At 35.0% G+C, this 27,001-nt stretch overlaps 3 protein-coding genes across 8 annotated transcripts; 2 read left to right on the top strand and 1 right to left on the bottom strand.

The window, feature by feature from the left end:
- The first annotated feature begins 489 nt into the window (after positions 1–489).
- On the top strand, positions 490–17,979 carry LOC132063667 (protein RBL). Of its 5 annotated transcripts, none has more exons than XM_059456326.1 (6): positions 492–625; positions 5,560–5,658; positions 6,264–7,351; positions 7,449–7,707; positions 11,567–11,674; positions 17,454–17,979. In XM_059456326.1, the coding sequence occupies exons 1-6, from the start codon at positions 604–606 to the stop codon at positions 17,456–17,458; spliced, it is 1,581 nt and encodes a 526-aa protein (XP_059312309.1). In that variant the 5' UTR covers positions 492–603; the 3' UTR covers positions 17,459–17,979. The 5 variants fall into 5 exon arrangements, with proteins under 5 accessions (XP_059312311.1, XP_059312309.1, XP_059312307.1 ...); XM_059456324.1 differs by having other exon boundaries at positions 7,449–7,710; XM_059456327.1 differs by lacking the exon at positions 492–625 and adding an exon at positions 4,651–4,944.
- Positions 17,914–20,099, bottom strand: LOC132063668 (inactive protein RESTRICTED TEV MOVEMENT 2-like). 2 transcript variants are annotated; one of them, XM_059456330.1, is made up of 3 exons: positions 19,772–20,096; positions 18,496–19,326; positions 17,914–18,411 (listed from the first exon to the last, which is right to left on the bottom strand). In XM_059456330.1, exons 1-3 carry the CDS (start codon positions 19,926–19,928, stop codon positions 18,080–18,082), a joined length of 1,320 nt encoding a protein of 439 aa, XP_059312313.1. In that variant the 5' UTR covers positions 19,929–20,096; the 3' UTR covers positions 17,914–18,079. The 2 variants fall into 2 exon arrangements, with proteins under 2 accessions (XP_059312313.1, XP_059312312.1); XM_059456329.1 differs by having other exon boundaries at positions 17,914–19,326; positions 19,772–20,099.
- Positions 20,100–21,359: 1,260 nt separating this feature from the next.
- Positions 21,360–27,001, top strand: LOC132063666 (vacuolar protein sorting-associated protein 9A-like). Its single transcript, XM_059456323.1, has 5 exons — positions 21,360–21,538; positions 22,305–22,452; positions 23,227–23,397; positions 24,396–24,569; positions 25,892–27,001. The coding sequence occupies exons 1-5, from the start codon at positions 21,429–21,431 to the stop codon at positions 26,720–26,722; spliced, it is 1,434 nt and encodes a 477-aa protein (XP_059312306.1). The 5' UTR covers positions 21,360–21,428; the 3' UTR covers positions 26,723–27,001.

Below are 27,001 nucleotides of genomic sequence, written 5' to 3'. Positions count from 1 at the left end.
CTTTGCCCCGAATGGGTATAGTTTCTATGAAAATCCTGCCATGCGAATTGTTCTTTTTTATTCTGCTGGGGTTCGAACCCAAATCTCTGATTTCATAGACCAGCGAATAAGGGTATTTGGCCCACAAATTTTCATTAAATGAGCAGTAGGGGCAAAAATTAAAGACCAGCGATTTGAGGGGCAAAAATTAAAGACTAGTCCATATGAAGGACAATCCATGCAATTTTTTGTTTTTAACTTACCCTCATAATTAAGTGACCATTTTTGTTAACTTGTGGCAAACTTAAAGGACCAAAACTGTTAATTGCATAGTTAACGGACTATTTTGAACCTACCATCATAGTTAAGGGGCCAATAATGTTATTTTCTCACTAACGATACAAACGAGGTTTGAACTTATACATTGTAGTTATGCGATTAGGTCCTCAAGTATATATTCATTACTTACGATACTTTCAATGCTAATTCAAGCTCAAAGCTTTTGAAGAAGTGAATTTCACTGGGATTGTCGTTGGATATAATTGATTGATAAAATCGACGTCTCTTTCTGTTCTTGTAAACAGTATATCAAGTTTCGTCTATAGATAGAATAGATTGTTATCAATGGCTCGATTTTTTGGTCAAGGTAAGTGATTTTTTGCTACATTGTTATTTTTAGATCTGGTCGATACTACTTCTATTTGTTTATGAATTTCCTTTTCTTTTATATCATCACATGAATAAAGGGGGGAAGTCAGTGATTTCGATTAGACAAGTTTGCTCAAATTTATGAGAAGGTTAAAATGAATATAATTGATGAACATATCATACCTCAATTCATTTTGTCGAATCAATTTGATAAGGCCAAAGGAATATCTAGAATTTAACTAAATTCCACCGGTGATGCACGATTTGAAATTCGATGAATAAGGAACTTGTCCCTTTACTCTTTACAAAGAGAAAGTGGATGACCACAATTTAATTCCATTGGATTATTCCTCAACTCAATTAAACTAACCCCAACTAGAATGAATTGATCCTTCAACTGATCTTCCCAATTTCGGGGTTAACACCTATTAATCCTTTTATCTAGATTTTTTGTTAAAAAGTCATCACCAACATAGTCAATGGTTCATGTATAGGGTATATTAATGAATACTGCATTAAAAAAATTGAAAAATGATCTAAATGTCCTTAACGTATTGAAAATGACTTAAAATCACACTTCTTCAACCCATTAGGTCCTAATTGCCCTTAACATTAAATTTAAGTCTAAAAAGCGCCTCCTTTTACCAAAAGTTGATGTGAAATATATAGTTTTTACATATAATATGTGACGTAAATTTATTGGTTCACGTGTAATTAGACTCATTTCAATCACAACCCGATCCCTTAAACATATTCTCTAAATATCTCAAACACTCCATCTTCTTCATTCATAATTATGGATGCAAGTGCCTATACGAAATTGCTAGATTCGAATAGAAAACATCTGCAAGCGATTCGTTTGGTTAGCAACTGCTTCCATTACCTTAGGATGACAATGTCCACAAAATACTGTAGCAATCCCTCCAAATGGATCAAGATATCTCTGTCCGTTTTTGTCAAAGAAACACTACATCAACTTTCTGTCAACCAAATTCAACTGATCACAAAGACAAAAAATGAAAACGAAAATTACAAAACACACAAACTCAAAAAAAAAAAGAAAAAGGAATGAAATGAATTAAACTCAAATATTCTTATTGCAGAATAGTATAAACAATCTTGATTTTACAGTAACTGATATAAGTAAAATAGATGACAAGCTAATTAAAGAAGAGACATATTTGTTTATTTGATCATGCGTCTAATTACATGAATGAAAAGAATAAAGTGTTGGGAGTCTTTAAAAAAATGGTAGAGTTAAAGGATTGGATTGTCTATGTGTTGAGCCTAGTTATATGCGGATTAATAAATTAATGTCACATTTTTCATTATAAGAATCTCTTATTATTCAAATCGGTTTCGATTAAAAGAAGACACTTTCCGGCTTAGGTTAACATTAAGTAATTAGGATTCAATAGGTAGATAAAGGACAAATTTAAGCCATTTCTAATACATCAAGACATTTATGACCCTTTCATGTTATTTCTTTAATCTTCAAGATGATAAAATTGTCAAAGTAGTAGCTAAAGTATGTCATGTATTTCAATTTAATTCTCAATGTTGGACACTAATTTGCAATTGTTTTATTGTTTCACAGACACTAATTGAATGTGTGATTTTTAACCTATTAAATTTTGATCATAAATATCTAAAAACTTTTAGAATCAATGAATGTTGATTGGACTAGAATATATCACATGATTTCCTAGCTATTATGATAATTAATTATTTAGACCGTTGTGTCTTGAATAAACAATCTCTTTAAAGATAAAACTTTTTATGCATATCACAATAGGTTGCATAAGTCTCTCTTTTATTCTGTCATTATACTTTTCCCTATAGTATTCACTAAGATTAGGGGAAAAAAAGGTACCTTTGGGCAAATATTTCTCTAACAAATACATAAATAATTCTCTACTTTGCTAATATTGTTCAAAGTCAGATCAATTATTTAATTTTGATAAGGAAGCATTAGTAGAATATCATTTCTTTTGATTCCAAGTTAAATGTTTTCCTTTCAAATTGGACTATGATGAGAGAAATTTTGAAATTCAAAATTATTATTTGAAGGAAAATACGAGACATGTATTGAACTTTTGTTCATGCTAAATAAATACAACAAATATATTGGATTGAGATGTTGGGTGTGGTAGGGATCTAAGGCTCAGTTGGTTGGCTACCTGAACTTTCACCTTGTTGGTGAGGGTTTGAATCCCCACATTGTAATCCCCTCCCCATTTACCCTTCCCCTACCCCCTATGTATTAAAAACAATTTTTTTTACAAAAAAAAAAATGTTGGGTGTGCGAACAAAGTACCACATTGGTAGTTAGAAAGAAAAATGAGCTACTTATAAGAAGTTGGATATTCTTAATGATGTGAGGCCTTTTGGGGAAAACCGTGCGGACTAATCCCAAAGCAGACAATATCACATCATGTTCAGAGTATCTTTGAGCCGTTTTAGCCCAACAACTGGTATCAGAGTCAATGGTTTGGCGGGACGAGTATGAAGATGACGGAGTATGGCGTGGGGCCCGGCTTAGTGTTTTTGCCCGTCTATGGGCCGGTTTATAACCTTTACCCGTAGATTTGAAGACGCATACACAACCTTTGGGCTTTGGGGACCGTAAATACTCTGACGATGTGGGTGGCATACAGACATGTTGAATCTCTGACCCGTGAGTTATGGTAATGAGCCATGTGGAACTTAGTTCAAGGGGGAGATTGTTAGGTGTGTGAACAAAGCACCATATTGGTAGCTGAAAAGAAAAAGGAGTTACTTATAAGGGGTTGAATATTCTTAATGATGTGAGGCCTTTTGGCGAAAATCGTGGGGGCTTGGCCCAAAGCGGGCAATATCACATCATGTTAAGAGTATCTTTGGGCTGTTTAGCCTAACATTGAGAAACATAGAAGTTCATAACAAACAATATTTTAGAAGTCTAACATGATCAAATATTTCTTCTTGAAAATATTTTGTTGGAGGAATTACAAAAGAATGTGAACTTTCAAATTAGGACGTATAGATTGCAAATTTTAGTATTGGTACCGAGTACATCCTCTTACTTTCTTAAACGCATGGTTGGGTCCGAAATTTTTTTGCTGTTATAGAGAATGACTGTTATACACCTATAACAGCATTGACATTTAAATAATACTTTGCTATTATAGGCAAAAAAGATGCATAAAATTTAATTTTCATTTTTAATTGTCAAATTCTAAGCTTAATCACACTTTGTATAACGAAGAAAAATCGTTTAATGATGAAAATATATATATTCATATGATTTTTTTTTTATCATAAATAGTGTATTAAATGATTAAATATTTGGTCAAAATTTCTACTCTTATTATTGGTAATCATGGATATTCTATTTTTATAAAGATGATTAATTATTATATTATCAAAAAAAGAAGATAACTGTTATATAGGGGGTAATTTTATAAAGAGCGTACTGCTATAAAGTTGGTTGTTGCTGTTATAGGTGAAATGCTATTATAGAGAAGTAAAATATAACATAAAAATCGATTTCGAAAAATCTTAGTTGTTATAGAGAGGTGCTGTTATATGCGGGTGCCGTTATAGAGAGGTTTGACCGTAGTTAAAACCTCTCTATGTTTATTTATTGGAAGAAAATATTTACGCCACCTAGCTCATTTTTGAGTTTGTTAGTCGATTTAGCCCATATTTGTTATGCATAATGTTTTCCCCAAAATATAACATATAATATTGTATATTGGGATACACGGCATAATGTTTTATGTTTGAGCTGTATACTTTTGAAAATTTTGACAAAAATTTCAGTTCCTCACTAATGGAATTTTGTCCAGATATTAACTATTTTTTTTTTTTAGTTTTTCATCCCGTGTCCGATATACCCGCATTGAAGCCCGACTATATTTAAATTCGCGCCGCTTAAGATCCCATTCGGGAGAAAGCGCTCCTATCAAGAATTTTTTCATACTCAAAACTCAAACCCGAAACTTTTAATTAAGTGGACCAACCCATCTGCTGCTGCACCACATACTTTCAGATATTACCATTATTTAGTACTATGAAACTATCCCAAAAATTGAAAAGAAAAGGAAAAGACAAGAGTGATGTTTTAAAACCCTGGTCATAGTCTGAGAATCCCACTTCACTTGTATTCTCTCTTCCCTCTCTTTCTCCGCTCGCTCCTGTTTTGCGGTGGCGTACAGCTTCACAAGCTCAGTGTACCAACATTTGTTACATAAACCCCTTTTACCCAAAAGCCTGAATTTTTCTATAAAGAAATCAATTTTCAGCTGTTTAGCATCATGAATGCTCCTATAATTGGTAATCTTTTGCCTCTTGACATCCCCATCTATAAAGATTATATTTTTATTTGTAATTCTCTTGTTTTTTTGGCTTCTTTTTTTCCTCATGAAAAAACTGTTAAGTATAAGAATGTATTCTATTTTGATGACTTGTTTCTTAGAGAAAAGAATGAATCTTCTTGGCAGAAAATAAAAGAAAAAACCCATTAATTTTTAGTGCAGCTTCAGCATTTTTAACATTTTTTTTTTTTTACACAAAGCTCCTATTTTTTATTTTTATTTTTTTGGCTTCTTGATGATCCTTTTTCCTTTGGGTTTAAGTTTTTGCTATATGCTAACCAAAAAAGCTAAATTGCTTTCTTTGAAAAATAAATAGAAGGAAAACCCCTTAGCAGCAATGTTAGCTTCAACTAATTGTATCTGAGAACAAATACTCCTTTATTTTTCTTTTCATATTATCTTTTAAGTTTTTTTTTTTTTTTGGTTGAATTTTGGTTATGAATGAACATAGGTGTACATACATAGGGATAAATTTGAATTATTTTCTTCTCTTTGATTTTTGCTGCTATGTACTTAAAGCTGATCATGTGCTTACTATTTGCTTTTGTTTTTTGGGTTCTTTTCTTGGATTAAGATCCATTGCAGGGGGATTTCCCTGAAGTTATAGAAGAGTATTTGGATCATGGGATCATGAAATGCATTGCCTTTAATCGTCGCGGAACCCTTCTTGCAGGTACTGTGAATAATTCTCAACTGAAATCTTTTCCCCTTTAATTGTGCTTTTGACACAACTAACATGGACTATGAAGTCTTGGGATTCTTCATTTGATATGGTTCTGTTAAAAAGATAAGTTTTTTTTTTTTCCACATTATTATGAAGTGTGTTTGCTTCGTCAGGGTTAGGATATTCAGAGGCAGAGGGTACAAACTAATATCTGAAAAAACTTTTAAGAGAAGAATTTTATAGTACAAGTGTAATGTGGATCTTTTTGGCATTGCGAAAGACCAATTTTGATGCTTCCTCTAATCAAAGGCTTCAGTTTAACCAATCATTCTTCCATCAGATCCTACTGAATATTCTTTCCTATTATTCTGTTCATTCATGTAGCTCTTTTTCTTTCATTCTGGTTTTTTGTTTCTTGAAGCATCGTGCTGAATGAGATAAAGATAGTCAATTGGTATCTCGAAGCCACTCGATATCTAGTTGTTGCAAAAGAGATTAAAACTTTCTGGTTGTTGTTTAGATTAATAACTTCTAAGAAAGATATACCAATTAAAAAAACTTGTAAGAAAGATATGCTTGCTTTGTGAAAACCTAAAATGCCTTCGATTTTACAGCTGGATGCGCTGATGGAAGTTGCCTTATCTGGGATTTTGAGACAAGAGGCATTGCAAAAGAATTCAAGGACGACGAATGTGTTGCCTCAATTACAAGTGTTTGTTGGTCAAAGTACGGTCACCATATACTTGTCTCTGCTGCTGATAAGTCCTTGACACTCTGGGATGTTGTCAAAGGAGAGAAGATAACTCGGATCATGCTACAGCAAACCCCTTTACAAGCTCGCCTACATCCTGGGTCCTCTACTCCATCTATTTGCTTGGTGTGCCCCCTTTCATCTGCTCCCATGATTGTTGATTTGGATACAGGAAGCGTGACTGTGCTCCCTGTCTCGCCTACTGAAGGAGGAAATGGACTTGCTCCTACTTCAAAAAATAAACTTTCAGATGGATCTGCCCCATTTAGTCCTACTGCAGCTTGCTTTAACAAGTATGGAGATCTGGTTTATGTGGGAAACTCCAAAGGGGAAATATTAATCATCGACCATAAAAGAGTTCAAGTGCGTGGTATAGTTCTTGTTCCAGGCTGTGCTGTTATAAAGAATATCGTGTTTAGCAGAAATGGACAGTATCTCTTAACAAATTCAAATGATCGTACAATAAGGATATACGAGAACCTTCTTCCAATAAAAGGTGCACTTACGGGTCTAGATGAAGCAACCAATGGCCTGAATGATCTGGAAGGGGTCGAGAAGCTGAAAGCTATTGGAGCGCAATGTTTAGCCCTGTTTCGGGAGTTTCAGGATTCTGTCACCAGGGTGCACTGGAAAGCTCCATGTTTTAGTGGTGATGGTGAGTGGGTTGTTGGTGGTTCTGCCAACAAAGGAGAGCACAAGATCTACATTTGGGATCGGGCCGGTCATCTTGTGAAAATTCTTGAAGGACCGAAGGAAGCGATAATAGATCTAGCTTGGCATCCTGTTCACCCTATTGTAGTCTCTGTTTCGCTAGCTGGGTTAGTATATATTTGGGCAAAAGACTACACCGAGAATTGGAGTGCATTTGCTCCTGATTTCAAAGAACTTGAAGAAAATGAGGAGTATGTTGAAAGGGAAGATGAGTTTGATCTCAATCCTGATGTGGAGAAGGTGATACTTGTTGGACTTCTTGAATAAGAAAGAAGTGTAGATAAGGTGTTCTTCGTACTTTTCTTTTTCTGTTTTTGATATGAACATGCTGCTGCAGGTTAAAGAGTCAGATGTCAACGAGGATGAAGATGTTGACATCGTCGGTGTGGAGAAAGATTCGACTTTCAGCGATTCAGACATGTCAGGAGATGAAATTTGCTTTTTGCCTGCTGATCCAATTCCTGATGTTCCAGAGCAGCAGGACAAGTGTGTTGGTAGTTCCTCAAAGCTAGGAGAGAGCAACCAATCTGGATCCCCTCTTTCAGAGGATGCTGGACAAAATGGGCTAGTGAATCATGAGTCCAGTCCATTTGAAGGTGGTAAGCCATTTCCAATTACTCCCTCCATTCCATATTAAGTGACCTTTTAGGCTTTTTATTTTGTTTTAAAATAAGTGACGTTTTAGAATTTCAAGAATATTTTGGATAGATTCTTCCAAAATTGCCCTTGTTTAAATAATCAAGATTCATTAATTACTACTAAATACCAATGTTAACTTAAAATATAATTAGGGGTAAGTTGGTAAAAATACTCCTAATTTTCTAGGAGTGAGCAATTTCTTAAGGGGTGTGCATGAGCTAAAGGAGTCACTTATTATGGAATGGAGGGAGTATATTTTAAATAAATCAAACTATTATGAATCCTGTGATTCAAGTATTATATCCTTGGTGAGTGTAAACTCCTTGTTATGTTATGTGCAAGAAAATGGTGATTAAATCTATATCCAGTTGACAGTCCTAAATGACATCCTCCTAAGGTTACTAGCTCAAAGTTTAATGCTTAAATTTCAATATTCAGAATTTGTTTCAGAACTTTTTCTTGGATATCAATCAACTACACCTCGATCCCAATTTCAATATTCAGAATTTGTTTGATGAAATGCTATTAGGTGATTCAAGGCTCTATATTGGCTTGGGATTTGCCGTTGTTCTGTCTTTTGTTATGTTTTTGATTTATTTGTTCTTTTGGGAATATTCTATCCTTCCCTATATTCCTTTTCTGTATGTTTATTGTGCATGTTTGTTGTGCCTGAGAGACACTGTCCTCAAACATTACACAAATAACATATTTGATTCAAAATAGACAGAAATAATTCGGCTTTGCTTGTATGGCAGAGATTTCCCAATAAGTTACATTCCATAGGAGGGAGAACAGAAGATGTCTGTTCCAGAAAACATATGCAGCGAACTTGATTTTTGTTTTGTGCACATGAATGAACATCCGCTGTTCAATTTTGATTGGACTGTAAGAATGAACAAGGGATTTTGGCTTCATATGTAGCAAATATGTATTCTTGATTGCTGGTTGTTGCTCCCAAATGCACACGCAAGTATACGGGGTGGCCAAGTAATATAGTGACTTGTAAAAGTCGGATATCGTACCCAGTGAACCCACAGAGACTTGTGATCAATGATTAAACAAGAATTTACTATTACTACTAATTATGCAAATATGAATATAGAATGGTTGATTGTTTTTGTAAACTAATGCAGAAATTAAGTCACTACTTAATTACACTAACAATTTGGCACGAATGTTTGGTTAAGACTTGAGTTTATCACAGAGAGAAGAATATTCCAGGGTTACAACACTTTCATAATCATGTTGCACATTCACTTTAACCTTTATTCTTTATCGAGATAGGGCTGATATTATGACTACGAATCTCTCGAGTTCTCTAGTTACCTATTCGTATTACTTTCACGCCTATATCTCTATGGTCATGAACATTCACACAAATGCATTTATATTTCCTCTATATCAACCAAGTAAGGCGAACTAGGTATATCTCTATCCTAGACGCTTATACGCTCCTCGATGCCCAGGGTTGAGATCCTACTCTACTTAATCTTCGTTCTATCTTAGTATTCCTCTCTCGAGTTCAATCTAAGAATCAAATATATATCCTATTGGTAACAGTAAAATAGTCGAGCACAAGATTAAGTAAATAACTCATATGATAAATATAGAAAACGTCAACTCAAGTTCATACGTTGGCCATAACCCCAGAACAAGGGAATTTAGCCGCTCATTCGGATTACAACAAGTAGTTTTCATGTTCAATCTAAAAGAAGATGAAATAATGAAGGTAAAAGAAATAACCCTACGATGAAAAACCTTACTCCTTGCTCTCTGCGAAATAAAACGTCCGAACCCTTCAAAAACGACCGAAAGAACTATTCATGGTGTTGAGAAAATAACCCTCCAAGGCCCATCCAAAACGGGTTAGGACTTAGAAAATATCTCCCGTCAGCATACATAGCTCCCTGAGCAAGCCTTGGAGCGAGATGGGACCTCGCCCTGGCCTTCGCTCAGCGAGCTCATGGGTCTCATCTTGTACTTAGCGAAATTTCTTGCAATCTTCAATTTCGAGCAGTGCAGCTCGCTGGGCGAGCATTAGAGCGAGCATACACCTCGCTTTCACCTTCGCTGAGCGAGCTATCCATGTCATTCCACACTTTTCCAATTTTCGTGAACTAATCTTTCTGCATAGCCCACCTCGTTGAGCGAGGTTGAGGTCGAGATGTGTCCTCGCTCCAGCCTTAGCTTAGCGAGGTCACTCCTCCAGTTTTTACTTGGCTCATTTCACGTCTTGTTCGTTTGCATACATCGTCGGCTTTTCTGAGATAGCATCATGATGAGGTCTCATTCATTTTCGTCCAAATCGATGCTTTTTCCACTTAGAGGTCATTTGGTACGCGGAGTAAATTATCCCGGGATTATAATCCTGGGACTAATTTATCCCATTTAGGAGGTGGAAATGTGGGATAAAATAATCCCAAGGTTAATGGGATAAGGTGGGATATCCCATCTTTAAGTTTAGGCTTCATTTTATACTTTGCTTGGTAGAAGGTATAACATGGCGGTTAGGCGTATAAATACACCTAACATCATTGTCAGACCTAGGAGCCGTTTGGACATGATTTGAAATCATGTTTGGACATGCAATTTGGATTTCTTAAGTTGTATTTTTTTTTATATACATAAAAACCCCACAAGTTGTGAAAACCATCAAAACTTTCCCAATTCTTATACAATTTTACCAAATGAGCAAGTCATCGTTCATAACAAAATTAATACGCTACTAGAAGGCCTTTCTAAAAATACAACATCAATTGATTAAAATTTAGTTCAATAAAAAGGAAAATTTAACATGATTACTAATGTAACTACTCTTTAATATAATTCTCCCACATGGTACGAACAATCTCTTCACGCCGAGCATGCATTTCCCGATCAGATGACCGAGAAGATGAACCAACATTGTTACATTTAAAAATTTTATGGTTCTTTTTTTACAAATATAAACTTATCGGTCAAGTTTTATATTTAAAAATTTTGAAATCATGGAAATCCCAAATCATGCCTTTTTGGATGCTTTGGGATTTCATCTCATGAGATGAAATCACATGTCCAAACGCCGAGATGAAATCGCAGGTCCAAACGCCTACCTAGAATTTCCCATTGTTGGCGGAGCCCTTCCTACTATCTGTCTTGAGAAACTCTATCATGCTATTTGAACAAGTGAAGTTGCTCTTACAGATCAATTGTAAAATACCAGCTTGGTCTCTGAAGTTGTTAGGGAAGTCACTATGTACACTGAAGCAGAAATGTTATGAGTTCAATTTGCACATTAGTTCTGCTAGGAATCCTAATACTTTTTTTTTTTTCTTTTTGCTTCAGAATATCCTAATAGGTATCTTTTTCTGTATGTTTCATGACAAAAAGAAGTCTGAAAACTTAATTTGACCTTGCAATGGAAGTAGAAAGTGAAATTTATGCTGATGTCTGAGCCAGATAAGGTAAAGTAGTTTCCCTCGGAACATAAAAGATAATGAAAAGGCCAATGTTCTTTCGCTGTTGCATCTCCAGTTCAGTGACAAAAGTTTTGTTGTCCTCTTTTCCTCTGCGAATTTGTAGACTAAAATATTCTGTGTTATGAAGCTGCTGATGATATATTTTTTATTGTAATTTTGTGGAGTATACAGATAATAATCTATCCCATGCATTTGTTCCATTCATCGTATCATGCACCAGTTCTGAAACTAAATTTACAAAGTTGTCTTTTATTTTAGTTAGACTTCTATATGAATCTTGATAATTAGGTAACTCATAATTAATCTCCTCTGCTATTTTATTATTATTTTAATGCATCCATTGATAATTCTGCTGCAGAGGACACAGGCACAACATGCTTGAAAAGGAAACGAAGGCCTTCGGAGAAGGTATTGGAATTGCAAGCTGAGAAGGTTAAGAAACCCTCGCAGAAGGCAAAACCATCTGGTAAATAATCAAAACTAAAAGAATACCTGCAAAACATTTAAGATGTTTTAGATAGAAACTTCATTAATTTACAGCTATCAAGATCGTCTTCAACTTTTATTTCCTTTTTGTTGTTAAAAGACCTCATGTGGTCAACTTTCCTGTTATAATGGGTGATACATCACTTAAACCTTTATTAATGGCCATTAGAGTACCATCTTTAAGACAGGAATGACAATGAACATTCCTTGAGATGTTCCTATAAACTTGAGTTTTAATGTATGTTGTTTTAGTTTAGTTCTTGGTGCAACTCCTTTTGCTGGTCTGAAACCTTCCCCCTGCCCACTCTATCTCTCTGTCCCTTTCATGTGAAGAGAAAAGAGTTTCGTGTTACTGAACCTTGGCTGTGTCTTTTGATTTCTCATTGTACACATGAACTTCACATTTTCTGCAAAGGACTAAACTAGCCCCATATTTGATGCCCATAATTCACTATATACCCTCCGACTTTAGCTTACTTTTTTGGCATTAACATATTTAGGAAACTTCCAAATTTACCAATTTCTATTAATATTTTTTGTTTATGCTAGCTATTTTCTAACCATTTCTTTGTTAGAGACATCTGCATCATAATGCACGAGCTTGTGAGGAAGTTTTACTAATTTTTTTCAATAAAAAGGATTAATGTTTCTTCTTTAAACAGGATCCTAATTATAACTTAACTGGCTAAAGAAAAGGATAGAAAATAGATCCAAAAGTCAAGAACCAACCAACTTGCCTTTGATACATCAACATAAAGTATCTTTCTTTTGAGAAATGGCCTATAGTATCTTTCTTTCCTGGTTGAAATTACTAATTCAATTTTTGTCTTGATCTCCAGAGTCTTTTTTATGAGAATAATTTTTGTTGGAGATCGATATTAGCATTCTTGTTTTTTTTTTTTTTCCTTCTTTCATTTTTAGTTTAAACCCTTCCGGGGCATTTGAGGTTGGTATGTCAAGCATCACCTTCTGATCTATCCAAATGGGGGCTGGTGTAGGAGAAAGGGCATAACGAGAAATAAACCTTACAACTGCTCCTTTTTTTTTTTTTTTTTTTTTGGCAAACGATATATTTGCTCTTTTCAGCTTCAAAATGAATAACGTTTCCTGTTCAAAGGAAAACTTGATGGATAATGGGTTTGCCCTCTTCCTTACAATTGAGAAATTCTTTGTTTTTTCAGCTTCGAAAGTTGGTGGATAATGTGTGTCCTGGTTTACCTATCTCCACTTAATTATTAGACAACCATAGCATATATCCCTGCACTCTACTTCCTTCGCCATTGAACCAAAGCCCTAGGGGAGATTTTTGTAGCAACTCTTCCGGTGAGTTAGAGCTGTTATTTTACCTAATTTGTTGTTAAAATCATCTGTTTTGGGCAAAAAACAAGTTGTTATCCGTTCAGCTACCTATTTACACGTGATTTTGAATAACAGTTTTGATTTTATTATAAGGTACACATAATATGGTTTTTGTAGTAGAAATGCTTAGAAGTATAAACTTTTAACTTCTAGTATCATTAAGGAGTAAAAATAAATTCTTTTATTCACTCAGATAAGAATTGGAACGACTTACAAGTGTCTGAAAACAAAGAAACAAACTAATTGGATCAGTTGAGGGAATAAAACCTGATTTAATAAATTGCTAAAGTTATGGAGTACTTTACCTGTAAAATGCAAGTTACGTAGAGAACTGGAAATATATGTTAATCTTATTGTATAAAGGGAAACACAATAAATTTGTGAGTCAAATGATTGATTTCCTATGTAGATATTTCACCTATAAAAATATGTTTTCTAGAGAATTGTAAATATAACTCAAACCTTAATATTTGTTTTATGGATACGGGTGCAAGTATCCAACACGGTTGCGGATTTAGAGTTCCGATTCGTTATCACATAAATTTTAGGATTTGCAGTACGGATTGGAATACGGATTCAACCGTACAAGTGTTGCGATACAACCAATAAATATATATAAGAATTAACAAACTTTTTTTTTTTTTTTTTTGATAAAAGATAAGAGTAATATATATCTCCTTATTAAAAAAAAAAAAAAAAAAAAAAAGATAAGATAAGAGTAATATATATGAATATTAGTTGTTAACATTTTAAATATACAACATGTTAGCTTCACAAAGAAAAAAAATTAGTTGTAAGACTGATGAAAATTAAATTAGATTATGTTACCATTGTCAAAAAAAAAAAAAAAAAAAAAAAAAAATTAGATTATTAGTCAAGAATGTAACTTAACTCGATTTCTATTTAGGTAAGTTAAATAAATGACCAATGATTATTTTGCAATTGTGACCTTTTATTTTTTATTAAATAAATATCCATGGTTTCACTAGTAACTACTCAGCTTCATTGACGAGTGCTGGGATACAACTTTCATTTTTGAAGGACCTGTACTAATGCGGCAACATTATTGGAGGATCCAAGCAACATGTGTAAAAGAGGGAAATAACACAATTAAAACCACTGATTTCATAAAAACTGAGGGACAAACTGACTTGGATGTCGATATTATTGACTTAATAAATTGATAACATATGAATTATTTGTAGCTAAAATAAGTATACAAGCTAATTTGATCGGAACAACTATCAATGGCAAATAAAGTTTGAACTGACTGGAGTAATTTTACAAGGAAATTAACACAATTGAATCAGTCTTTCTGTAGTAGAAAACTAAACTAAACACTGCGCGGATCAATTTATGGAAATCTAAATGATTTACTTTATTGAATTAAGGAAATGAATACGGATTACAGGTATCCAAAAATAAGGACATGAACTTATTCAATTGAATATGATTGTCATAGGGAAGAAATATCTATTGAGCAAATTGTTATATGTGTGTGTATTATGTTATTATAGATACTGATAGTAAATAGCTTAACTAATCAATTGATTATTGATAGTCATAAAGAAGTAAAATCCTTATTAGTAAGTAACTAACTGTGTTGAGGAATAGGTAAATTATTACCATTTCAAAATATGTTGAAGTATAGGTGTATGTATAATCTTACGCACCACATAAGGAAAGAATTAATTTTAGAGTAAATAAAATAAATTGGTTTCCTAAAAACTACAACAACAACATACCCAGTGTAATCCACAATTGGGGTCTGGATAAGAAAAGGCTTGACGTCGGCTGAGAGATTCAAACTCTTGCGGGGAAACCCCATGTACTTAGCAGGTATGCGTCTTAACCACTTGGCCAAAGCGACTTTTGATAGGTTTCCTAAAAACTAAAGGATATTTGAATGATTTGGTCTCTACTAAATTAAGTAAATTAGTTATAGGTGTTTAAATGACTAGATTGGAATTGATATCTTTAAGGAAACAAAACTTTATTTGACAAAAGAATATCTATCTCGCTTCACAAAATAAGGTAACAGAATAACTTCAAAGTAGTAAATATATATGGTTTTGATTAAGAATGTAAAGAATAATGTTTGATTTATTCCACGCTATAGTGTTTGACTGAACATTGCATTTAAGAAAGAAAAAAAGAGGACTTCTGACACAACCAAAATACATATGTAACAATACTTCAGTATGTTGTTTAGGCAAAATGAGAATGCTAAGATTAAAAAAAATACCAAATGTAATGGACCAAAAAGGGAAGCTTGTCATATAAGATGGAAAAAAGGGAGTATAACAGAAGTATATTATCTTGAGCAAATTGAAAGATAAGAATTCTGTCCGTGCCTATGTAGAGACTTAAGCAGTATATGATATGATCAGATCTTTTTTTAATTTCTGTTGTTGCTAAAAGCGTTGTGTTTATTCACATTTCTGGTGTTGTTTAAAGTGTTGTGTTTATTCACATTTCTGGAGTCACAGGTTGATGCTTCATTATCTTTTACAAAGTAATGGTCTAGTCAGCCAAAAAAACTCTAGATAATCATCTATATATTGTACATCAGTTTGGTTGCACCACAAAGGCATTCCTTAGACAACAACTTTTCAGCTTTAAAGTGGAACTGGTCTGCTCTTCTAAACACTTTATATTTCTCTATTTCTATATCCCCATTTCTGATTATGACTTCTCCATGTCAAACATGTCTCCACAATTACTTGATATTTATCAGAGCTAAAGCATATCCAATACCTTGCTGGCAATAGCAAAGTGTAAAAAGAGGAAGTTAAACTGTTTGCCCTCTTTTTAACGCATGGAGTAGCTATTGCACATTCCCGGCTTTCTTCTTTAGATTTTGCACTTTTGAGATTGCTTCCTGGCACAAAATGCAGCCAAAAATAGCCACTTTTAAAGGTTCATTAGCTTTCCAAGGGTATGGTGCATCATTTTCTTAATACTCCACCAGATTTTATGGGAAGACTTGTGGCTAGTCAATCATGGTAGGTGAGCAATATGCAAGGAGTTTTAGAGAGTATGAACAGACTCCCCTAAACAGTTAATTTATGTGGGAATAATTATAAGAACATATTGATTTTGTGATTCAGTTTGCTCTTCTTAAAATTAAATTGCTGGTATTTCATTTCTGCAATTTAGAAAAATTAGGCAGCTCATTGGATGGATGCTTAATAAAAAGCTATGGCGAAAGGAAAAACAACATTATTTGCACAAACTAGAACCCTATGATTCACGAAGTTGTGGATTAGAGCACCTGTAAGTCAGGGAGTTAAGTAAACGTGTGAGGATGTAGATGTCTCATTGGAAATTTAGACAATAAACCATCCTCTCAAAAGTTGGTGGGTGGCATCACTGAGTTATATTTTCAGGCAGTTTACTGTATTTTGTACTGTTTTTTCAATTACTAAGCCAGAGGACATGCAATTGGAGAAGTTCGAAATGCAAGCGCGTTTCATTTGTTCTTTTCCGCTGTTTATACTGCAACTCTGTTACTTAGTCAAGTGTTGTTTGTCATGATTTAGTTTGTCATGTTAAGTTTCTGGTAGCAAATATTAAGAGGATGAATGTTAACATTTAGATTTTCTAGTTTAGGGTCTTGTCTCCCGTGTGTCTTGGCGATCGCAAAAAAATTTCTTTAAACCATTTATAGATCCAATTGCGTTTAACCTTTGATTTTAGTGCAATAGTTTCTTCCTCCATGTTAAAACTAGTAGCTCTTGTAACAACTCATTAAGGTTCTCTTTTGTGTATCTTTTCCCTCTCAAAGTGCAATCATATGCTTTTGCTCAGTACATTTTTAGCTTTACAAGGCAGAGGCATATGCAGTGGTATCTTAATTGTAAATCTTAACGGATAATTCTGTTAGAGATTTCTCAAGTAGAAAATTCATAATTGAGAAAGGATGGGGTCCTATGACGGATGATATGCCCCTTTCATGATATAGGCAGCGCATATCCTTATAAAAAAAAATAAAAAAAATGATATAGGCAGTGCATGCCTGCTTAAGTAAGGGTAAGGGTGTTGATCAGGGACACGTCGACTATGTCCGTGTTAGAAACATAAAAGTTATTCATATATAACTAACACTATTTTCTTTGGGTGCGACAAAATAACTTACGAGATTGATTCTCTTCATTGTTACGAGTATTTGGAGTTGAGTATTCAATTATATCTGTCTTGAGGTAGGGGGAGGATCTGGGACGTGAAAGCTGTTCAAGCGTATCCTGCTTCCTCTTCATTTTTCTCTTTTTTGTTTTTCCTTGCGCTGTTATTTTTCTCATCTCTGAGAATACCTTGTTATTTTGAATCATTCCATATTATGATGAACCTTCTCAACTATGGTTTCTAAGCTTTTTACTGCACGTTGTGACATTTTGCAGGCTAATATCTGACATAGGCGAAGCAGATTAAGAAATTGCTTCAATGGAGGTCATGTCAATTTACACAACACTAAGCTGTGTATTAAGTGTAAACAGGCTAATGATTCCGTCTATAAATGGTTTGTGGAGCGTATTTGATGCTGCGGCTTCTGAAGTTGTCCAGACTTGCACCCATGAACATATATTTTTAGCTGAGTGGTAGCAGTCAATCCAGACTCTTAGAGGGACGACTAACTGTTTAACATGAACTGACATATAACATTGCATTAGATTTATTCCCTGCTGACAGAAACAACAGTTGAATGGATGGCGTCCGAAGAACTGGATTGCTTTCTGTTGTGGAGTTTGTTTGCTACTTGTATATACGGTATGTAATGAGAAATCTGAACTGCGAGTTTAGACGGTGAGGGGGGTTTCACCAGTGGCATTGGCTAGGAGGGAGATGCACAGAGTTTCCATGTAACTGACTGAATTAAATTTTTTATTAACTTAGACTTGAAAGAATGATTTGTTCCTACATTTTTCACATATGCCCTTGTCAACCCCATTTACTTTTATTTGCACAAATTAAAAGCATCACAATCGAGGTAAATTTGTACATTTTTACATAATTTAAGTGTTGTTATTTACTTAGCTCTCCCTGATCCAATGGAGTGGTAAACATAAGCCCCTAGTGCCATAATCACCAGCACAGCAGCTCCAGCATTAACAAGCAGTTGTCTCTCTTCATTTTGTCCCACAAAGCTTTTCTTCAAGTTGTCAATACTGAATTCACTGCCATGATAAGAAGAGGTACCAGCAGCTAAATTACTTGCACTTTGCTTTTCTTTTGGTCCTTTCTGCTCAACCTTTTCTTGAATTTCTCCTATTAGTTCTTTACTCTTTTCAGCAACCTTCTTTCCTCCTTCCAAGATTTTCTTCTCATCTTTTGTTTTTTCCCTCTTACCACTGGTTTTTCCTACTGGGGTTTTTCTAAGAGCTGGAAATTCTATAATTTCATCACCCTTTCGAGTCTTTGATGTTTCAGCACTCTTCACTTGACCTTCCATGATTTTCCTCTCATCTCTTTGCTTTTCCAGTACTCCCCTGGAATCTTGATCTTTGTCAACATTTTGAGGCTTTGGCAATTGGCCTCTGGGTTTTAAAGGGGTTGGTTTTCTTGGGGCTTCAATAGTTGGATAAGTTGTTTTGGAAGGAACATCATCACCCTTTCGAGTCTTTGATGTTTCAGCACTCTTCACTTGACCTTTCATGATTTTCTTCTCATCTCTTTGCTTTTCCAGTACTCCCCTGGAATCTTGATCTTTGTCAACATTTTGAGGCTTCGGCAATTGGCCTCTGGGTTTTAAAGGGGTTGGTTTTCTTGGGGCTTCAATAGTTGGATAAGTAGTTTTGGAAGGAACATCATCACCCTTTTGAGACTTTGATGTTTCAGCACTCTTCAATGGGTCATCAAAGATTTTCTGCTTTTCTCTTTGTTTTTCCTGTACTCTAGAAGTTTGATCTTTGTCAGCATTTTGAGGCTTTGGCAATTGAGCTGTGGGTTTTAAAGGGGTTGGTTGTGTTTGGGTTTCAATAGTTGGATAACTTGTTTTGGGAGGAACATCATCATCCTTGTGAGGGGGTGGTGGGGTTGTTAGAGGGGGTTGTTTTGTGTGTTCATCTAATAATTGCTTGGGCATTTTGCAAGGCATAGTGATGATGAGGATACCATTCTCAAATTTGGCATGGATGCCTCTCAAGTTACAGTTCTCAGGTGCTTGATAATCTTCTTGGAAGCGATTCCATTTGTTGCCTCCTACAAACCGTTCTCCACGTACCCTGACTGTGTTCTTGCCTTCTGTACTTACTCTAAGGCTTTCCTTCAAGAATCCTGCAGGCAAATCAAGACAATTTTAAATTCTATTGAAATATATATATATATATATATATATATATATATATATATATATATATATATATATATATATATATATATATTATAGATGTTTCACTGTATGATGATATGATGAAAATTTCATATTTTCCTGTTTTCACGAAATTACAAAATCTTGAGTTTTGCAAATTGTTATGATCCTTTTAGTTCTTGCTCATAAAAAAGCTAAAAACAGTTGATAGGTATATTTAAACCCGATACATAGAACAGATGAATACATATCATTTTTACGTAATCTTTTATCATTAATTACTTGTAAGTTACATGAAAATCTATCAACTTCAAATATTAAAATAGAACACTTTAATATTCATAGCAACGGTTAATGGTCAAGGGAAAACAAAGAAATTAATATTGCAGAATATAGAGAAAATAAACACACCAGGAAGAAATATAAGTAGTTTTTCAGCTCTTTCCTCTTGATGCCGCTCAGAAATAGGCCTAAAATCTTCATAAACTGGGCGAACTCCAGGTCGCGGCGCCCTATGAGGGCGAGTACTAGGTCCATCTCTACCACCACCTCTTGGTCTCATTGCCATTTGAATTCAAATTGACAGAAAGAAGTGCAAATTTTTTATTAAATTCTCTTGTTTTGTTTTCTTGACAATGTTTTGAGACTTTGAATGCTTTGATGAATATTATGTGGTTTACAATAACTTCCATTTTATAGGTGTGTTTGCATGAGAAATCAAGGACTTTGAGAATTGCAAGTTTTGGTTTTGTTTGGTTTTCTTAGAGATGAAACTATTCCAATTTCATGGCTTCAAAGTTGTGCTTCTGCGCCTTTGAGGTTTGTCCAATTGGACAAGGTAAAGCAACAAAGCTTCCTTTTTTGTGCTGTACACTTTCCAAACCAGGACAGAGAATTTCAAGAAAAAATTAGCAGGAATGGTCAGTTTTTGAGTCAATGATTAAGTTTAGCCATCATTTGAAATTTATTGAGACATAGTCACTTTTAATATCAAGACAAAAGTTACCCCAAGCTAAAGCATGGAATACCTGGAGTTCGAAATTTTGACAAGTGAAATGTGTTGGAGTTTGAAAAATTCATAGAATTTGAACTTATCCAGGATTTTTTGCATTGGGTTTGACACACATATCATGAGTAACTAACGATAAAGTTTTAAAATACATACCATGAGTGTAATAATAGTGATATAAAATTTAACTATGTATCACGAGTGAAACAATAATAAAATATAGTGAAGAGTTAGCATAGCATGAGCGAATTCAAAATGAACTTATGCTCAGCGGGCCATAATTCAATAAAGGCGCGGGGCATAACTTGTGTGATATTATGATGCGAAAGATATAAACTTATGTCCCTGCGAAAAAGTTGTTTGTCTTGAAGGCCAAAAATTAAAGAGCAGCAGAAAATAGGGCCAAAATTGCAAATGACCCAAGTTCACGAGTTATGGGCCATAAATAGGTTGTGACGGCCCAATTGAGAACCCGATTTCACTCCATTTTTTTTGTGCGGATTGGCCTTCAAAGGCACTGGTCTTTAATTTTCATCCCTCAAATTGGTGGTCTTTAATTCTTGTCCTTCGCTTAATACCCCGAGGTTCTGGGTTTGAATCCCAGCTCAGTTAAAATAAAAATAAAAATTCACAAGGCAGAGGTTTGGATTCGCAAGGCAAAGTTTTGCAAGGTAGAAATTTGAAACTCTGCCTGAGTTATGAGTTTTGCATCCTTGCGAATCCAAACTCTACCTTGAGATTTTTTTTAAATTTTTTTTTGACTGAGCAGGTATTCGAACGCGAAACTAAGGGATTTTTAGCGAAGGACAAAGATTAAAGACCACCAATTTGAGGGACAAAAATTAAATATCAGTGCCTTTGAAGTAAAATCGTACAAATGACCCATGACTCTGCCCAAGTTCTTCCAAGCCCAACTACCAATTGATTTTTCGGGGGCCCAATTTCATGTTCACAGAGCTTAGCTTCTGTCGTCATTGTCGTCTTCTTCATAGAGAGAGTAGTGGATACACAGTTTGTCGATAGTATAGTATAGAGAGAGTCTCCACCGTCGATCTTCAAATGGAGAACAACGACGTCCTAGGAACGTCAACTGCACCATTGACGTGGCATGATTTCCTTCAACGCATGCGTGATCCAGCTGCCGCTGATTTCGTCAAATCCATCAAAAGGTATATCTATCAATTTCACTATTGTATTACTTACTATTAAACTACATTTTATAGTTTAATTGATGATTTGAGTGCCTCAGCCAATTCAGGAAAATTTAGATAGATTAAAATAGGCACCTATTTAGGATAATAGGATTTCGATGATTTTGATTGCCCAAGTCAACTTAGGCCAGTTAACTGGGGGAAAAAAAGAGTAGTTACTTTTGCTCTTTTACTTATTTTTCTTCACTGCAATATATATAAGTTTGATAGTGACTTATTTTTTATGTTTGCTTAAAGTACATGTTTGAAGATAGATCTTGGGACTTGAATTGCAATGATAAAAAGTATATATGATGATAGTGATATGAACTCAGTAGAGTAGCTCAGAATCATAATTGAAGAATGCTTTGTTTTATGAAGTGGCTGCTTGGGTTTTATCGTAGTACAATAACTACGCCTTAGTCCCGAACAAGTACGTCAAGGATTTTATGGAGAGTTTTCTACTCAAAGTGAAACAATGGAGATTGACTATACATAATGAATATATTGGGATTTTGGGATAGAGTAATGTGAAACTTGTAATCAGCTTGTCATCTTAGCATAATATCTCCACATACTTTTGGTGATTATAAAGCACTTAGGTGGATGTATTCATGGGCTTTGGGTTTCTACTAACTAACCTAAAATCATATATATACTACTGCAAATTGGATATTTGCATATCTGATCAGTTCAAATTTTCCATTCGAGGAGAAGTGTTACTACTAACTGGAATCTTTTGCAGTTTTATTGTATCATTTCTGAACAATGCTCCAGAAGCAGAGAGGGATAGTGCAGCTGTGCAGGAGTTCCTCGGAAATATGGAAACAGCATTCAGAGCTCATTCACTTTGGGCTGGATGTTCTGAGGAGGAGTTGGAGAGTGCTGGTGAAGTGAGTAAACCTATATGCTGAATAAGGCTTTAGCATGAATGTTATCAGTCTGTTTTTTCATTTGCATTTCAAATCCTTCTCTCATCAACCTACCAGCCTCCCTTCCGACACCACAAATCAGCTCATAACCCCGCAAGCCCCTAGGGCTTTGGTTCAATAGTAAGGACACAACTGGGGATGTGCCGCTAGGATGCACGTCACAAATTCGAACACTGCTGCTAACAAGAAGCCTGAAATTTATGTGGAACATGTTAGAGAAATGGGCCTATACTCAACCGAGTTTCAAACCTATGATATCTGCATGCTGATGTTTAATTGACTGAAGGTTCAGGCTGCTCCATGATATTGATAAATATCAAATCTTAAAAGCGTAAGTAACAAAAGGAAGTTCCACAGATATCCTTCAAAAAGAAAAAAAAGATCCACTGATATCTCAACTTTGAAGGAACAAAAAACTTAGGATTTCTTGAATGTATTCTTTCCCGTCTTAATTAAAGTTGCTATTGGTAATGTGCCAAGAAGGACCAACTCTGATTCTCTCATTTTTCCTTTTATCTCAACGTGCTTACATATGTCATACATTTTCAGTAAAAGGCTCAGGTAAATTTACTCCAACATATTGAATCAATGTATTGTGTCTTATTCATGGATATCACATTCTCTATACTCATGCTTGTTTATGGTTGTAGGCTGCATCTCGACTAATTATAAGTTTAGTTGTTGCTGAGCTGTTTGTACTTTGTTTGCTCATATTCATATTATTTCAAACAACAGGGACTTGAGAAGTATGTCATGACAAAGCTATTTACACGTACATTTGCTTCAATTCCTGAAGATGTGAAAGTTGATGAACAACTTCATGAGAAAATTGCTTTGATTCAGCAATTTGTTAGGCCTGAGAATTTGGATATCAAGCCAGTATTTCAAAATGAATCATCATGGTTGGTAAGTGAACCCTGTAAAAAGTCCATTTCTGGTAAATCCATTAATTGATTCTGTTCAGATATTATGAAATAGATTCAACATAGTGTATGTGCATGCGCGTGTGTGTCTTAGTGGGTGTATGTGTTGCTGATGAAAGAAACAATTTTTTTCTCCCAACCAGTGCTTGAAACTTTGGAAGAATACACATTTCTGGTTCTGCTCAACAGTTGTAGTTTTCAAATAAATAGTCTTTTGCACAGCTATTTTATTATACTAATAACTGATAAAAGAAAAAGGGTATACTCACAAAAATAACCAAGGAAGAGCTAACCTTCTTGTCTTTGTGCATATATTACACCTTGACAAGATTGACACTGTTTACTCTGGCAATTACTTCGAGTATTGATATCTATAAAAAATTGTATTACTTTCATATTTTTCATCTAACTTGGTAGCTTGTTGATGAAATTTGGACCCAGATTTTCAGAGGTTTGCTGCAGAAGTTTGTAAACTGGGTTTTTAATGGGTATGGTTGTCAGTTTACAGTAACATATCAACGTTTGCATTATGCAAATTCAGAGAATATTTTCATAGTACCAAAGGACACTTCTTCCTTTATGGAAATGTCTTCTTAGAGCCTGTTTGGATGGGCTTAAAAAAAACAGCTTATAAGCTGTTTCCAGCTTATAAGCTGCTTTAGATAAGCTAAGCCAAACGAGCCCAATTATTTTTTTAGGCTTATTTTAAGCACAAAATGACTTTAAGCTGGCCAGTCAAACACTCAAAAAAGCTGAAAACAGCTTATAAGGAACTTATAAGCCAATCCAAATGGGCTCTTAGTCTGTTCTTTTGAGTTGTGATGTTGAGATATCTAAATAAGCATAGATCTTTCTTGAATGTTATAAATAAGCATTCTGCAATGAGATATCTAACTTGTCATAAATAAGCATAGATCTTTCTTGAATGTCATTCTGCAATGAGATATCTAACTCTTTTACTACATGCTACATTTTTTACAGCTCGCGCAGAAGGAGCTACAAAAGATAAATATGTACAGGGCACCAAGGGACAAACTTGTGTGCATTCTTAATTGTTGCAAGGTTATCAATAACCTCTTGACTTCTGTTTCAGCAAAGGAAAACCCTCCAGGAGCAGATGATTTTCTTCCAGTTCTCATATATGTCACCATAAAGGTAAGCCGGCTTATTTGCATTGATCTGATATATTAGTCTTCAGAACTGAAAAATCCTTTAGGTGATGAATTGTGGTGTTCTACTATGCTCCCACGTAATTCGTGTAGATGAACTTAAGTGAACCATGAAATAAATTTCAAACAGTGGTTGGCCTTTTCATCACCAATGATCTACAGAAAACATGACTATATTGCAGTATTTGCTTCTGCCTTTGTGAAACAAAACAAGTGGTATTAATTCTTTTCCTCCAACGAGGGGACATCCGAGGAGTATTATCTTCAATCCTACTCAGAACTCTTAAGACTTCAATGCAGCTCGTGCTTAATGTTTTTGCTTGGGAGTATTATCAGAATCTATATATTATATTCGCTCGAGTTCTTTTCATTTTTGGACAAAGTTATTGCCTTTTCTATCACGATTATCAGACTGGGGATTTCCCAACTGCCTATAATTCCTTAACTCTTTGCTCATCTTCTGTGGCTTCTATGGGCTACTCTACTGTATTGATTTCCCTGTAGGGCAGTTAATTTCAGCACTAGAGATCTAATAACACCGAGCAATATTTGCCTGGATAGTAGTCCAACTCTGGTACATGAATTAGGGAAGGGATTGCTGGTACAACTGATTAGTCTTGGATTATTTTGCCCAAGCTGACTAACAGGAGAGATTTTATTTCCTTTCTAAGGAATGAAAAAGAAGAAACATTCTAAGGAATGAAAAAGAAGAAACATTCTTATTTTTTTATGTTGGAATTCGTGAACACTGAATGCATCCGAAAGGGAGGCATCCAGGTAAGTGGCCAAAGAATCCATTATTGAACTTTTCTCTTTCCGAGCATCGTCTCATCACCCACTTTAAACCCCCAAATATCTTGAACTTTTCATCCCCCAATTATCTTGCGTATTACTTTTGAATTGGGCTAACATTATATGAACTATAACATTTTAATTGTTCCACAGAAACAAAAAAGAAATGAACTTTAATCTCAGTTAGATTCTCAACAAAATCCTTAGAATGATGAACATGTGTGGAATATTCTCAACTCCTCGCACGCACTGTCCTTCCAAATCCCTGCAGTATAATCCGATTCATAGTCCTCCATTTATTAATCTGATGCGATTTTTCTTTTATCCCATCTCTATACCCATGACTACTAGTACTGTAAACCTTTATTTGTTTTGTAGATGAAATTCTTTAAATGGAGAACTAGAAGCTTGTTTTAGTTCCTTGTTCTTTTCAATACTGAAGAATGATCGAAATTCTTTCTGCTCCCGTATTCTAATTTTACACATTTCTCGTGTGTTATTTTGTGTCACAATCAGGCTAACCCCCCTCAGCTGCACTCAAATCTATTGTATATACAAAGGTTTAGGCGGCAAACTCGCTTGGTTTCTGAAGCGGCATACTTCTTCACAAACATTCTTTCTGCAGAATCTTTCATTTTGAATATTGATGCACAAGCTCTCTCTATGGATGAGACTGAGTTTGAAACAAATATGGAGTCTGCTCGAGCACTGCTTTCTGATCTTTCAGCCGACAACAATGTACTTGACCAGAGTGATCAGAACGCTGGACCTGTTCCCGGTGCAGATACTTCTGATTCCAAACTAAGTTTTAGGTCAAATAGGCCTCCAAGCGCCGCCACACAGCCAAATTTCTCGGTTGCATCAACAGAAACAAAACCCAAGAATGAGGATCAGTATGTGAAAAGTCAGTCAACAATCGAAAAGATTCCTTCACTCTCGGATCTAGAAAATAGAGGGGCTAGTATGCTCATGAAGGAGGATAGCGTCAGCCAAGTGTTTCAAAGTTTCCCCTACCTATATTCGCAGGCTGGTGACCTAACTGTGGGTGATATCGAAGCACTACTAACCAATTACAAGCGCCTAGTTATCAAGTATGTTTGCCTTGCTAAAGGATCAGACATTGACAATCCATCTCCACCGTTGCCCAATTATCAAGGACAAGTTCAACACCCTGAATTTGAATTCAATACCGAATCCAAAGCTACCTCAGCAGGAGAGCCAATCGATGAGAAGCAGAAAGACGGTCCGGAGGACTCAAGTTCAGTACTTTCACAGTCTCTTGAGTGTGATGAATCGAAGTTAAAGGAAAATGAAGAAGTTTCAAGTAGGGGTGAAGAAGGAAGTTAGGTTTTGCAAATAGATTCAGGGGAAAACTTATGTACAATCATGTGATGTTTTAAGTTGTTTCTGTATGCTTAACAACAAAATGAGGATTCTCTTGATTCTTTCTGGACAGTAGAATAACAAGTCAGAAATCCTACATCTTACCAGTAGTTTGGTTACTAACCATGTAGACAATGATTACTTGGAATCTGCTGTTCTCTCTCTGTGTCTTTGTGTGTGTGTGTGAAAGACTTTTCAGAGAGAATTATAAACCTTGAGGGGTGATATTTTAGTTTGGGTAAA

Source organism: Lycium ferocissimum, chromosome 7, assembly GCF_029784015.1.
Source record: "Lycium ferocissimum isolate CSIRO_LF1 chromosome 7, AGI_CSIRO_Lferr_CH_V1, whole genome shotgun sequence".
Lineage (NCBI taxonomy): Eukaryota > Viridiplantae > Streptophyta > Magnoliopsida > Solanales > Solanaceae > Lycium > Lycium ferocissimum.
This window is presented reverse-complemented; position numbering and strand designations above follow the sequence as displayed.